The sequence below is a fragment of the Panthera uncia genome (genome assembly GCF_023721935.1).
Source record: "Panthera uncia isolate 11264 chromosome D3 unlocalized genomic scaffold, Puncia_PCG_1.0 HiC_scaffold_8, whole genome shotgun sequence".
Classification (NCBI taxonomy): Eukaryota; Metazoa; Chordata; class Mammalia; order Carnivora; family Felidae; genus Panthera; species Panthera uncia.
The window spans coordinates 46949685-46965508 of NW_026057586.1; the positions used below are offsets into that span (position 1 = coordinate 46949685).

Below are 15824 nucleotides of genomic sequence, written 5' to 3' on the forward strand. Positions count from 1 at the left end.
AAACTGTTGGAACAGCTCCCACTTTGGATGGAGGCCAAAGAAAGCCATAGCGCTCCTGAGTGTACCAGTGTCACCCAGTGCAGCTTTGGAAAACCTCTATTTCCTGTGTTAGGGTTATTTCTGAGATGGGTTCTGCTCTGCCCAAGTTAAAACACACACACACACACACACACACACACACACACACACACACACACAAGTTTGGAGACTACTGATAGAAGATTCCCCTGTTGTCTAATCTAATTTTCAGGCAAGGCAGTTAAAGAACACGAGACTTCTGCGATTGCACAGTGGGTAATGGTAGACCCTTTGGAATAGAAGTTGGGGGAGATTGCGGAATAGTTGTGATTTCTAGAGTTCCAATATCAAGACAGGTGAAACTGTCCACACCAAATCTAGCACCTGCTATTTTACAGGAGGATCAGCTTACTTAAATTTCAGAGGGTATTAGTTAACTGCAAAGGTTGAGATGCTCTTGAATTAGGAAGAATGGATGATCTCATTAAAAGATGAAAAATCAAACCAGGCATTACCTTTTTTTATAATCTTTTTGTGGTTGTCAGTGTACTAAATTCAAGGTAAAATAGAGAACCATAACCAAAATATGGAATTGAAAAATGGAAGTTAAAATGTCATTATGTGGCCACTCATTTCCTTTCATTTGATACTCCAGCTCTTTCAGAAGTAAACTTGAGGATTGTATCTTATACTTTGATGTGGTATACATTTTAATATTTAGAATGGTTTTAATTATTTTAGTCAAAATGGGCTTAATTTCATGATTAATGTCAAGAGAGAGAGATACTGTGTCTTTTTTAAATTTTATCTGACTTCTAAATTGGCTCATGTTCTTATACTAGAATCTTGATCATTTGAGCCAAATTTGCTAGTCTTAATCTATTTTCATTAGCTAGAGCTGTTGTGAGAAAAGGCCCCACAGGAAGAACAGAATTAGCTTAGTAATTGTGCTCATTCATCCGTGCATGCATATAACACAACTGTTTTCATTTCTGATGTTGTGATGGAACTGGATCAAAAGCAAGTAAATTTTACGTCCCTTTGAATAAGCGTATGTCTCCTGTCACTGAAGTCTTTTTTTGTGTATCTGTTTTCTTGCAGGTGAGGAATTTTAAATTGGAACAGGAGCAAGAAAAAAACAAAATTTTGTCAGAAGCACTGGAGACTCTGGCCACTGAACACCATGAATTAGAGCGATCTCTGGTTGAAGGCTCGCCACCCCACAGCATCCTCAGCGAAGACGAGTTCTATGATGCACTATCAGGTAAGTCTAGAATCCTGCCACCTGTGTTGTGGGTGGTTTGAAGCCCACCACCTGAATGTCTTCTTAGAGATGTCACCTGCAGTGTCCTGGAGAGAGCAGAGGACATGTGGCACCACAGCTCCCCACACAGTTTCTCTTTGGTGTGGGGGTACTGAGGCAGGAGGCTGTGAGTTGGGACTGAGTCCACCAACGTGGATGGAGAGGGAGTGCTGTGAAAACTCAAGAATTTGTTCAGTGACCGTTAAATACCTCCTACTTCAGGGTGCTATTGTATGTTTAAGGGTAGAGCAAGGGACAGTTTCTGTCATCAGAGAGTACTCTGAATCCTTAAAGGACAGAGATGAGTATGGTGGTTGCGGTCCAGTATGCTGAGTGCCAAAGAGGGGAAATGGCAGTGTGGCTGGAGCAGAGAAAAGAAGTGCTTAGTTGTGCCTCAGAACTACATGCCAAAATGAGCAGGGACCCCACAGCCTAAATTAGAATCCTGCTTCTTACACCAGCTGGCTGTGTGACCTTGGGCAAGTTCTGTGACCTCTAGTTCTCTGTTCACACGTATTTAAAATGGGGATAATTACAGTATCCATTTCATCAGGCTGAGTCAGGATTAAATGAGTTCCTGTGTGTAAACTGTGTTTAGGACCATGCCTGTCATTTCCAAGGTGCTCCAAAAAAGGAGACGTGTGTGGGGAGGTGGGACTGACTTGGGAGGGGATGTCCCACTAAGTAGTTAGGACCTTTGAGGAATTTGCTTTAGAATTTTTGAGGTGGGGTGCTTGGAGGAGTGGCTGCAGACGAGTGAGGCTGAAACTAACTCTTATTTGAGGAAATCAAGTTATTACAGAATAGGTGGACGTACGCAATTACTGGTCTCATAGAACTTGACCGTGGAAGCGGGAGACCTCCGTGAAGAGGGAGTGAAAGGGTCACGTTCACAGTAGGACATTAAAGGAAGTGCAGTGAGAAGTAAGAGAAATGGGAATGAAAGAAGATTGGGTTGAGGAAATGAAAGACAACAGTGTGATCATATAGGACAGGGAAAATGGTTGTTGCTAGGCTTACAGAGAAGAGATTCGTTATGTAAGGTAAACAGATTCGTTATTGTGGGAAGTGTGATATAATCAAAAGAATGGGAAAAGTAATTTTAATAGCCAGATTATGGAGTAGAAAAGATGATATGATGATGTTGTCATTTGGATAAGGCATTTGTGAAAGGAGTGACTCATTGGGAAGAGAGAGTGAAGCTAGGATTTGAAGGCAGTGAGATAAGTGATGAGGCAAAGGAAGCATTTAACACAACCGAGGGAAGTGGGGGGTGTGGGGCGGGAATGACATCGGAGCCTGCCAGGATTTTTTCACACCTACCCTGGGCCAAGTCCAGTAGCGTTATCTCCTATATTCCTTCCGTTTGGGGACATCCAAAAGAGAAAGTCACTAGAGGGATCATAGGATTAAGTGCAAACAGATCTGAATATAAAAGAGCCCAGACACTTGAGCTGCTCATCTTTCCCCCAACCCGCCTCCCCCAGGCTATCATTATTTCTTTTTTTTTCTTTTTCTTTTTTTTTTTTTTTTTTAATTTACATCCGAGTTAGTTTAGCATATGGTGCAACAGTGATTTCAGGAGTAGATTCCTTAATGCCCCTTATCCATTTAGCCCATCCCCCCTCCCACACCCCCTCCAGTAACCCTCTGTTTGTTCTCCATATTTAAGAGTCTCATGTTTTGTCGCCCTCCCTGTTGTTATATTTTTGTTTCCCTTCCCTTATGTTCATGTGTTTTGTATCTTAAAGTCCTCCTATGAGTGAAGTCATATGAAATTTGTCTTTCTCTGACTAATTTCACTTATCATAATACCCTCTAGTTCCATCCACGTAGTTGCAAATGGCAAGATTTCATTCTTTTTGATTGCCTAGTAATACTCCATTGTATATGTATATACCACATCTTTTTTATCCATCATCCAGTGATGGACATTTGGGCTCTTTCCATACTTCGGCTATTGTTGATAATGCTGCTGTAAACATTGGGGTGCATGTGTCCCTTCAAAACAGCATACCTGTATCCCTTGGCTAAATACCTAGCAGTGTAATTGCTGGGTCAGAGGGTAGTTCTATTTTAGTTTTTTGAGTAACCTCCATACTATTGTCCGGAGTGGCTGCACCAGCTTGCATTCCCACCAGCAGTGCAAAAGAGATCCTCTTTCTCCTCATCCTCGCCAACATCTGTTGTTGCCTGAGTTGTTAATGTTAGCCATTCTGACAGGTGAAAGGTGGTATCTCATTGTGGTTTTGATTTGTATTTCCCTGAAGATGAGTGATGTTGAGCATTTTTTCATGTGTCAGTTGGCCATCTGGATATCTTCTTTGGAGAAGTGTCTATTCATGTCTTTTGTCCATTTCTTCATTGGATTATTTGTTTTTTGGGTGTTGAGTTTGATAAGTTCTTCACAGATTTTTGGATACTAACCCTTTATCTGATAAGTCGTTTGCAAATATCTTCTTCCATTCTGTCAGTTGCCTTTTAGTTTTACTGGTTTTTCCTTCGCTGTGCAGAAGCTTTTTATTTTGATGAGGTCCCAATAGTTAATTCTTGGTTTTGTTTCCCTTGCCTCCGGAAATGTGTTGAGTAAGATGTTGCTACAGCCAAGATCAAAGAGGTTTTTGCCTGCTTTTCTCCTCGCGGATTTTGATGGCTTCCTGTCTTATATTTAGGTCTTTCACATCCATTTTGAGCTTATTTTTGTGTATGGTGTAAGAAAGTGGTCCAGGTTCATTCTTCTACATGTCTCCAGTTTTCCCAGCGCCACTTGCTTAAGAGACTGTCTTTATTCCACTGGATATTTTTTCCTGCTTTGTCAAAGATGAATTGGCCATATGTTTGTGCGTCCATTTCTGGGTTCTCTATTCTGTTCCAGTGATCTGAGTGTCTGTTTTTGTGCCACAGCTGCTCATCTTTTATGTTTTTTTTAAGAGAGAAAAAATTTAATGTTCATGAAAAAAATTGAAATAATTCAATATGAAAGTGTGTGCGTTACTCAGTGAAATTTTCCCTTCGTCCCTTATCCTAATGTAGTCTTCCTTGGAAGTTCTTATAGCCTGATATATTCTCTTCCAGGCCTTTTTAAAGCATTCCCATGTGTATGCATATGTTTACATACAGCTTTGTTTTGTTTTGTTTTTAATCAGGAATGGAAGTAGCTGTATCATTGTTCTGGAGTTGCATTTTTGTTCTTTTTTTTAATGTTTATTTTGAGAGGGAGGGAGGGAGAGAGAGAGAGCGCTCACAAGTTGGGGAGGGGCAGGGAGAGAGAGGAATCCAAAGAATCTGATAGCTTGGAATCTGCTGATAGCTTAGAGCCTGAATCAGGGCTGGATCTCATGAACCCTGAGATCATGACCTGAGCTGAAATCAGGAGTCAGACGCTTAACTGAGCCACCCACATGCCCCTGGATCTGTGTTGTCATGTAACAACATAACTTGGAAATTTTTCCCATCAGTAGTACAACTCTAGCTCATTCTTTTTAAAGGTTGTATAAAAGTCCGTGATATGATTCACCACTGTTTTCTTGATTATTCTCTACTTGATAGACATTTAGCAGCTACTGTCATCTTTCTGCTTCTCAGACATATTTTAACACTCAAAACACTCCAAAATCAGTCTTCTCTGGGACGAGGAGATAAAAAGAACTGTAGTCCCTAGGTGAGGATTGGCAAGTACATCGCATCTCGAGTACCAATTCAGATTGGTTTGCAGTACCTGCTGCTTTAAGGTTGGCTGTGTTGAGAAGGATCCTGAGGCTGGGTGCAGGTGCCTTGGTCAGTCAGCATGTGGCACCAGGGCTGTAGAAATGAAGGAGAGGGCAGGTGCCATGCCTTTGCTCCTTCCTGCCCTAAAGGACTCACCTGAGTTTTGTTACCCTTGCCTCAACAGTAGCCTTTCTGTGGCCACTCTTACTGTTTCCTGCTAGAAATCTTGCAAATCATTTGCAGTGTAGAACTGCATTAAAATTAAGAATCAGAAGCCCCAGCTTCAAGTCTTGAGCTGCTGATGACCTCGCCAAATAATCCATTGAGGTATAAAAGCCGTCCTTTGAGAATGACTTCGTCTTCTCACTATAGTCTTCACACTTCACCCTTCACTCCCACTTCCTTCTTCCTTTCTGTTAAAAAAAGAAGAGGGGCACCTGGGTGGCTCAGTCAGTTGGGCTTCCTACTTCGGCTCAGGTCATGATTCATGGATTCAATCCTCATGTCAGGCTCTGTGCTGACCGCTCAGAGCCTGGAGCCTGCTTCAGATTCTGTGTCTCCCTCTCTCTCTGCCCCTCCCCCACTCACGTTCCATCTCTGTCAAAAAAATGAATGAACATTAAAAATTTTTTTAAAGAGAAGAAATGTTCCTCCTCAATTGAAGCCGTCCCTTCCTCATATCATATATTCATGTACCCATCTCCTTGTACCTTCTCAAGAACTTTTGTTATTGTTTCTTCTGCCTTCATTTTTGTATCACATCATTTTATTTATTTATTTATTTATTTATTACTTTTTAATGTTTATTATTTGAGAGAGAGACAGAGAGCAAGCAGGGGAGGGGCAGAGAGAGAGGGAGACACAGAATCCGAAGCAGGCTTCAGACTCTGAGCTGCCAGCACAGAGCCTGATGGGGCTCAAACCCACAGACAGAGAGATCATGACCTGAGCTGAAGTCGCCTGCCCAACCGGTTGAGCCACCCAGGCACCTCAATTTTATTTATTTTTTTAAGAGAGAGAGAGCACAAGCAGGGGAGGGACAGAGAGAGTGGGAAAGAATCCCAAGCATGTTCTGCACTATCACCACAGTGCCCAATGTGGGGCTCGATCTCACGAACCATGAGATCATGACCTGAGCCAAAACCGAAGGTTGGACACTTAACCGACTGAGCCACCCAGGCACCCCCAATATCACATCATTTTAAATACTAACTTAGCATTCTGTAGTAGTTTCCTGTTGCTGCTATAACAGATTACCACAAATGTCCTTGAACAATGCAGATTTATTTTCTTATGGTCCTGGATGTCAGAAGTTCCAAAGTTGAGGTCTTGGCAGGGCTGTTTCTTCTGGAGGCTCTGGGAAAGAATCTGTTTCCCTGACTTCTTTAGTTTCTGGAGACCACCTGCATTCCTTGACTTGAGACCCCATCCTCTATCTTCAAAGCCAGCAGTGTGACATCTTCAAGCTCTCTCACTGACTCAGACTTTTCTCCCTCACTTTTTAAAGGACTTTAGGAATTACAGTGGGCCCGCCCAGATAATCCAGGGTAACCTACCTATCTCAAGGTCCTCAATCACATCTGCAGAGTCCTCTTACCATACCAGGTAATCTATCCACAGGTGCCACAGGTTAGGACGTGGACATGTTTGGGGGACCATTATTCTGACTACCACATTTATATCTCTAACTCAGACTCGGCTGTCAGCTGGATAAATAAATGAATTTTTGATCTTTTTCCCAGATCCTCTTCCTGGGGTTTGCCTCATTTTAGTGCATAGCACTTCTCTCCTCTCAAAGCCAGAAACCTAGGAGTGATTTGTGACATTCATGTAACACATCCATGAAACCCAGCCCAAAGCTTGTCCATTCTACCTTCAAATCATACCTCAAAGTCATGTATGTTCTGTTATTATCGTGTAGGGTTAAAAGGTAGGTGCTGGGACGAGAGGCTGTTGATAAATTGTCGCTCTACCGATTCCTATGCCCTTTGGAAAGTTACTTCACTTTTCTGTGCCTCATTTCTTTATCTGCAGATGGGTTATAAGATTATCATGATAAATACTTAAAACAGTGTCTGGCACTCTGAGCTCTCGTTATCATCACCTGCGCTATGCCCAATTTTGTCTAGCTTCTTACCTACCATGCTTCCAGCCTTGCCTTCCTGGAGTTCACTCTGTGCACACACCCACGGTGACACTTTGTAGACGTCACGTCATTGCATTCCCCTGCCTGGAATCCTGTGGTGGCTCCTCATTGCACCAAGAATAAAAATCAGACTCCTTAACCGGCCTTCAAGGCTCTTGACATGATCCAGATCCTGCCTGTGTTGTCAAGTCAGGCTTGTCTTCTTGTTCCCTTCCCCTCACTAGCCTTTCGGACTTCGTCCAGCCCTCAAACATAGTAGTGGCAGCAGGCTATTGGATGTGGTGTGAAATAAGACCAAGAGAAAGTATGCAAACCTGTATTACACTTAAAGCTTATTTTTATTTATTTATTTTTGTTTTCTGTGTTTTTGAGAGAGAGTCTGAGCGTGAGTAGGGAGTGGCAGAGAGGGAGAGATACTTAAGCAGGCCTCACACCCAGTGTGGAGCCCAACCTGGGGCTGGATCTCACAGCTGTGAGATCGTGAGCTAAGCTGAAGAGCCTGGAGCCTGCTTCAGATTCTGTGTCTCCCTCTCTCTCTTCCCCTCCCCTGCTCACACGCTTGCGCTCTGTCTCTCAAAAATAATATTAAAAGAAAAAATTAAAAAAAAAACTTTTTTTAATAGGGGTCTCACAGTAAAAGATTAAATCAAGCTAATATTTAAAAGACGTGAAAAGATTTTTAAAAATTCTTCTCTTAAAATATTTGTAAATTACTTTGACTAAATGTTTAATCTTTTTAAAAGTTGCTTGCTTACAACTTGTGTTACTTCCTTTAAAATAATAGGATAATTTTATTTGTTTAGACATGAAATCCATGTGACTTCCTGTTTTCCCTTTGCTACTTTTCCCTTATGTCCCTTTAGGTTTTTGCCAATAAGCTGGATCAGTGAAAATCTAGTACAGTGGGTGAGATAAACCTTGATGCAAGCATACAGTATAGCCTAATTTTTCCAGCCCCATGGGATCTTTTGATCATATAAAAATTGTTTTTTCAGTATTCTCAGTGACTAAAGGTTTCATAAAATTCCATAAAGCAAACAGATTTCTTTTTCACAATTTGAATTCTGATATGTAACGTGATCTGAAAGGAGCTACATCTTCGTGTGTGTGTGTGTTTAAGAAAAGAAATGTTTATATTGAGTGAGATTGCTGCTCTTACTGTCAGTGACCACCTCCTGGCATATGGCTAAATGTTCGTGCATACTGAAGCAAAAAAATGGAAGAAGAAACTAACAGATAGCTGATTCTGTAGAACATAGTCCATTCTGTGAGCAAATAAAGTACAGAAATACATAGAAAGAACCACTTTAAGGAAGAAGAGAGTGGTTCCTCTTTCATATTCCTACCCTTTCTGTTTCACTTTTACTTTATTGCTACCCTGTTCTCCTACCAGAGCTCTCAAATACCTCTCAAGTACTTCCCTGCCCAGTAGTCTTTCCTGACTCCCCCTGGCAGAATTAATCCTCTCTTCTTTTGTGCTCCCTTGTTGACACTCCTTTATAGCCCCTTTCATTGTACTGTGCTGGTCTCTGTATGATCATGGTTGCCCTGTCTACTTAAATCCCTGAGTTCCGTTCTAAATGTTGAGTACAAGTTTTGAACAAATGCCACTGATATTTCTGTCCTCCCTAAAAATATATTGGTATTCAATACAAGCACAAGAGGATCAGTAATGCCTGCTGCATGTTCCACTTTGGGTTCTGTGTAGCAGAGGAGGGATGGCAGACCATCCCCAGGAGTGAGCCTGGGTGAGGTGGTGGTAAAAGATACAATTTGTTCTTGAGGAATTTACACTCTGGTTGCAGCTATGAGACCTGCTCATGGCAGTGGGGGGTAGGGGGGGGGATGAAAAAGTTGCTAAGAAAGGGAGACAGTTCGGGGTGCCTGACTTTGTGAATCTGTAATATGCTAAGGAATTACTCTTGAAACATTTGTGGCTGCTATTCTTTAGAACTGGTCTGAGAAGAATGGGGCGCCTGGGTGGCGCAGTCGGTTAAGCATCTGACTTCAGCCAGGTTACGATCTCGCGGTCCGTGAGTTCGAGCTCCGCGTCGGGCTCCGGGCTGATGGCTCGGAGCCTGGAGCCTGTTTCCGATTCTGTGTCTCCCTCTCTCTCTGCCCCTCCCCCGTTCATGCTCTGTCTGTCTCTGTCCCAAAAATAAATTTAAAAAAAAAAAAAAAAGAAAAACGTTGAAAAAAAAAAAAGAACTGGTCTGAGAAGTTTCACCGAAATTCCTGCCTTTTGGGTATTATAACTTCAAAATATATTGCTTTTCTTACTGTCTGTTCATTTTCCTTTTTTAGAAAACATGTTGAGATCGGTTGCTCAAGAAAGGCTTTCTTGCTAGGTTTTCCTCTTAATGCTATTTTGGTCGAAATGTGCATGAATAATGCATACAGTCCAATAGTGTAGACTGGCAAAACCAATAGATAATTATGTCATGAAATTGAACCCAGTTTTAGCATTTCTCAGCAGTTGCAAGGGTGGGCGCTTATGTGTTTTTAAGTCAAAACTTTCAAAATGGAAAGTGGTAATATAACAATTTTGGTTTTGTTGGGAGGAGAGGAACACAGGAACAGTTAGGACCTATGTCAAATAAAGTTTAATCCAGTAAGTAGTACAGGTAATAGTGGAGAGCAAGTGATCCCATCTGCATTGACATTTTATGTATAGAAGACACAGGATCTGACCAAGGTGGTCAGTGTTATTGAGAAGAAGGTAGTTCTGTGTACACTGTTCTTTATGTTCCCAGGTCCGGTGTTCTTTCCTTCTACAGTTTACTTTATTTTAAAATGTTTATTTACTTATTTTTGAGAGAGACAAAGTGCGAGAGGTGGAGGGGCAGAGAGAGAGACACAGAATCTGAAGCAGGCTCCAAGCTCTGAGTTGTCAGCACAGAGCCTGATGCGGGGCTCTAACCCACAAACTGTAAGATCATGACCTGGGTCGAAGTCGGATGCTTAACCAACTGAGCCATCCGGGCGCCCCTCCTTCTACAGTTTATTTTTGAAGTAACTATTCATTTCTCATCTGGCCCTTTTCTGTGTGTCCTTTAACTATAGTCTGCACCTGCTTAGTATTTGGCCCTGTCAACCACCACTGTATTCCTAGCACTTATTTGTCTCTTGTTCCCCCCTCCGCTTTTTTTTTTTTTTTTTTTTTTTTTGAGAATGAGGTATACTGCCTTGTTCTTGTCCTTTTTCTTGTGATATAACTTTTGGTGTATGCCTTCCTTATAGCAACACTACATTTCCCTTAACTGCAGAAATCTTGTACTAACTTCTGTGTTTTGTCTACTGCCCCGTACAAAACATTAATTAGTTGACATGATAGCAAAATGAGTGCCACAGAACATGGCTGTTACTTAGCACCTTCCATATGTAATGTGGTAAAACATTCTGGAGAAAATCTGATTAGTCGCAGGAGCTCTCAATCCCATTTTCAGTTTGTAGCATTAAAAAATTATCCAGCATCTCACTTATCTTGTATATGTGTTGCAGGTAAACACTACTGAATGTAATCTATCCTTAAGGTTTTGGGTTGACCTTCTGGGTTCATCTTCATTTCCTAAAATTTTTTTTATTAAATTTACTAAATTATTGGCTCCGTTAAATACCGTAAACCACGTGCATTTAGTACTGTCCTCAGCATTGGGAGGATTTCATGAACCAGATGTGACTGTTGAGTGCCAGGTGCTTTGTTAGACACAGCAATACCAAGCTAGGTAAGATCCAGTCCACCAGTCTGGGGGGTTTGCGGTCAGGCTAGGGGAAGAGATGAATACCTGGAAAGACAGTTTGAGTGTAGTGTAGAAGGGATCCGGCCCACCAGTCCACCGCAGTTGCTCATTCTCATTCTGGAGATCGGAGCTTAGAGTTTGCCTTTCTCAGGAACCATGTTGATGCCATTATCTATCTCCATTTTGTGTGTCTCACAGTTTTGTTTGTTGTTGTTGTTGCTGTTTAAGTTCATTTTTGTTTTGAGAGAGAGAGAGAGTATGTGCGTGAGCAGGGGTAGGAGAGGGAGAATCCTAAGCAGGACCTGGGGCTCAGAATCAGAAACCGTGAGATCATGTACACGTCTGATGGCTGTCTCCCATCATTCGACCCACTCTCTCAAAAGCCTTGATTCCAGCATTGTTTTGACTACATCACATCATCTCCATCTTTACAACATCCCTCACTCCACATGTGCTTTCCATATGTGAGGCCTAGATTGCGTGGGGCATCATGTGATCAGTCCCCTGCCTTTCTTTCCCTGCGCTGTACCCAGCTGGCAGAACGCCAGACCATCCCTCTCCCGCTTCAACCCCAGTCCTCAAGGGACTAGGTGAGACTGGAGACACATCCAGGGCCACAGCAGTGGGTCTGGCTTTAAGTTCACAGCTGCTGACTTGTGGTTGGTCCCTTTTGCTGCCCAGCGGTCCTACTCCATTTCTGTGGTCCGTTGCTTTCACGTGCTGCTTTCATGTGTATCTCACCTAAAACTTGTCATACCTCCTCCTCCATCCTGCGCCAGCTGGGGACATTGTTTATGTCACTGACACACTCCTCGTGTTTCCAGTATCAAAGCTGCCACATCCTTGGATGTGTACGTAAGTGTACATGTTGTGCCTTCTCTGCTTTGCATTGTTGAGGCTGCAACCTCCCTGTTTGTGCCTGGGGCCCCACCCCCTCTGACCTACAGGAGGACATCTATGCGGTTCCTCCCCTCTCCCAGGTAATCGCTTGTTCCTTGTTCCCATCACCTGTCTTACCTTTAAAATGCTAAATCTTATAAAGTACCTCTGATCCCACATTACTCTCCTTCCTTACCATGTTGTCTTGAACACCCTCTGTTTATAGGTTTATTCTCCCCGTTGCACTCACTGCTCTTGATCAGGTCACCATTGGACTACACTCAGTTGCCTGGTTGAGTGGTTCTTTCTCAGTTCTCCTCTTTCTTGACCTCTCACTGGCACCGAAAGTTGTTGATTACACCCTCCTTCATAGAACATTTTCTTTACTTGGCTTGCAGAACATCACTCTCATTTGATTTTATTTCAGTTTCCTGTGCCAGTCCTTTGGCATTCTTCTAGCTTCTGATATTAGAGTGTCTCTGGGGGTAGGCAGGGAACCTCTTTTCTGTCCATACTTGTCTCTAGGTCCTTTGTACTCAAAGTGTGGTCTGAGGATTAGGATCAGTATCCCCTGGGAGCTTGTTGGAAATTCACAACCTAAGGTCTCAGCTCAGACCTAGTGAATTAGAATCTGCGGGTTTTTTTCCAAATCTGTAGGTGATGCATACAGACATTAAAGCTTGATCCCTGTTGCCTTACATGGCCTCATCTAGTCTCATGCCGCTAAATATTATCTGTATTCTGATAACTCCATTATTTTGTGTCTCCAGCCTCTGGCTTCCCCCCGGATTTCAGACTCATTGTCTAACTATCCACTTGACATATTCACTTAAATGTCTAACGATATCTCCTACATATATTACAGTGTCCCGAAGAGAACTCTTGCTTTCTGTTCAAAGCCGGGTCCTTCTGCAGTCTTCTGTGTTTTGGTAGGTGGAAGATCTGTCTTTCCAGGTGCTTTGGCCAAGGCTGGGAACCTTCAAACTATCTGTCAGACAGTCTCGTTTTTGTGTGTCACATCCGTATTCAGTCCCTCAACAAATCCCGTTACATGTACCTTCAAAATATATCAGACTCTGGCCACTTGTCATATCGGCACTCTTACCACTGAGACCCACGCCCCCACCACCTCTCACCTGGATTGTCACAGCAGTTTTCTCACTATTCTCCCTGCTTTCACCCTTCTCTCCAGCATTGTGCTAATCACAACGTTCATAGTGATCATTCTGAAACATGAATCCCTTCACATCAGTTCTCTGCACAAAACCCTCCAATGGCTTTGCTTCTTTGCTGGAATAAAAGCCAAAGTCCTACACGATCTGGCCCTCTGCCACCGTTCTGAAGTCTGCCTCTCTCCTCCTCACTTCTGTCACCCTGACCTCAGTGCTAGTTCTTGAACTTGCCAAGCATGTTCTCCCTTAGGCCTTTGCTTTTCATTATTTCCTCTGCCGGGAACTCTCTTCTCCCAGATATCTACAGTACTTGCTCCCTCACTCAGAAAGACTTTCTTTTGTTCAGAAAGACTTTCACTATATCAATTTTTATTCCCTCCCCTTTTTTGCCCTTTAAAAAAAAAAAAAAAACACCTTTCACATAATATTCATTTGGTGATCTCCCACAACTAGAATGTAGCCTCCTCCATGAGGGCAGGATTTTGTTCGGTTCATTCATGTATTCCCAGCCCCTGGAACAGTGCTAGACAAAGAAAGAGGTGCTCAATAAATATTTGTTCAACGAGTTAATGAATGAGTACTACTCAGTGGTATGTCACGAAGGTTACAGAAATTCAGAGGAGAGGCTGCTGACCACTTGAGAAACTTGGACAAAGCACCACAATTGAGTAATGTTTTGAAGAGTCAGGAAAGGTTCTCCAGACAGATATGGCAGGGGTAGAAAATGCTTTGTGGGAGAGGACAACACATTCGGAGGTAAAGAAAAATAGTTTTCAAAAATGTCATGAAATGTGGTGTGGCTGAGGCAAGGGTGAATGTTGAGGGTGCTGGGGAGAGGTGACAAGATGAAGCCAAGAAAGTAATTTAGGACCAGCTGGTAATGAGTCTTGTGATAAGATTGTGCCGAAGAATTTGAATTTTAGCATATTGGTGATGGGGAGCCAACAGACATAATTATTAGAGTGACATCATATTACTGTTTTACCAAGATTCATGTATTTTTTAAGGTAAACATTGTGGAATTCTTGTAATTCCATTATACTGAGACAGGACTTTGAAGAAAATGAGACCTGATCTCTACTCAGGAGTTCGTACTCTGGTAGAGTGTGCTGTAGGAGTAAAGATTGATTCAGGGTCCTCGTGTTCTAGACGAGAGATGACAAGAGTTTGAATGAAAGCAATCATTGAGAATGGAAAGTTGCAGTTCTCTGTGTTGCTTTAGTGAACACATGTCCTTCTGACCGTTGCTGAAGGGTCAGAGGCTTCCTCGAGGAAGCCTGGTTGACTTTCTTGACTTGATCAGATCTCCACTTGCATGTTCTGTGCACCGTTTTCCCAGAGTTGAAATTCTGTACAATTATTGGTTTCTGTCAGCCCTGCCCGTCAACCGGATAGTACATTCATTCCATGAGAAATTCTGCAACCCTGGCAACTAGCATAGATTCTGGCACCCATTAGGAGTTCACATATTGGAGCAAATGAAATTTTGGGATACATTTTTAAGACAAAAATGACTGAGCTTGAACACTAGTTGATGTGGAGGATAATGATATATTTAGGGATCCCATCTATTTTGGCACCATATTCGGCCCCCTTCTACATTCCTTGTCTTGGTTAACAGCATCAACATCTTCCCACTGGGAAAACTACACATGTGGAAGTCACCTTTACCCCTTCGCTCACACTTCCCCCAGTACACGCTGAGGGGGCCTTAGTTCACCTCCCCTTCCTTTGACCCCAGAGACGTGGAGGGTGCTTTTCTAACCAGTTTTACTGCTTCTGGTCTTTGTCTCTGCCAGCCATTTTTCACCTGGCATGTTGTCAGATGTGAGAGTCTGAAAAGCAGTCCCCGACGGATAGGTTTGCCTTCCAATCCTGGGAACCTGTAACTGTATGTATGTATGTATGTATGTATGTATGTATGTATGTATGGGAAAAAAGACGTTGACAGATGTGATTAAGGATTATGGAGAGAGAGGAGACAGAGGCTGAGGTGATCCGAAGGCCAAGTGATGTGGCCACAGGCCGGGGAGTGCAGGCAGCCTCCAGACCTGGAAAACATTAGGAATGTATTTTCCTTTTAGTGCCCCCGGAGGGACGGTGGTCCTGCCAACGCTGTGCCTTTGGTCCAGAGAAGGTGATTTTTGATTTCTGGCCTCCAAAATTATAAAGGACTAAATTTTTGTTGTTTTAAGCCACCATGTTTGTGGTAATTGTTACAGTGGCCATAGGACACTGATAGATCAGAGATGTCTGTAAAGTCTAAAACTGACCTCATCACTCCCTGGGAAAACATCCCCATTACTACAGTTGAGTCCAAACTCCGATCTATTTCACTTTAACGTTTATTTATTTTTGAGACAGAGAGAGACAGAGCATGAACAGGGGAGGGGCAGAGAGAGAGGGAGACACAGAATCTGAAACAGGCTCCAGGCTCTGAGCTGTCAGCACAGAGCCCGACGCGGGGCTTGAACTCACGGACCGTGAGATCATGACCTGAGCCGAAGTCGGACGCTCAACCGACCAAGCCACCAGGCGCCCCCAAACTCCGATCTATTTCACTTTAAAGCTTCAGCTCTGCTGACCACATCTTTTTCCTCCAGCCACCCTTGTCTCTAGCTGTACTAGATATTCTGGGCACACATTTGTTCTTTCAGGCTTTGGGGCTCTTTGCTGTTCCCCTCATACCCCTCATACTCTTTTTCTGCCTTAAACTAGTTTTCATCATTGCAGCTCAAATGTCATCTCTGCTTGGAAATGTACTCTGGGTCCCTCATGAATGACTTCTTCAACTGTCCCCACAAATGCTTTGTATAAACGTTAAGTTTACTTACACGTCTTATGTTTACCTATGTGTA

General features: G+C 42.8%; 1 protein-coding gene across 7 annotated transcripts in view; it reads left to right on the plus strand.

Annotated features, from left to right (window-relative positions):
• The window catches only part of OSBPL1A (oxysterol binding protein like 1A), a 243777-nt gene that overhangs the window by 137715 nt on the left and 90238 nt on the right, over positions 1-15824 (plus strand). For 6 of the 7 annotated variants that reach the window (XM_049619605.1, XM_049619606.1, XM_049619607.1 and 3 more), the window contains one exon: positions 1120-1282. In XM_049619605.1, the coding sequence (XP_049475562.1) occupies positions 1120-1282 (163 nt within the window). Of the gene's footprint in view, positions 1-1119; positions 1283-15824 lie in introns of those variants that run through there. The other variant, XM_049619611.1, reaches the window with a different exon arrangement.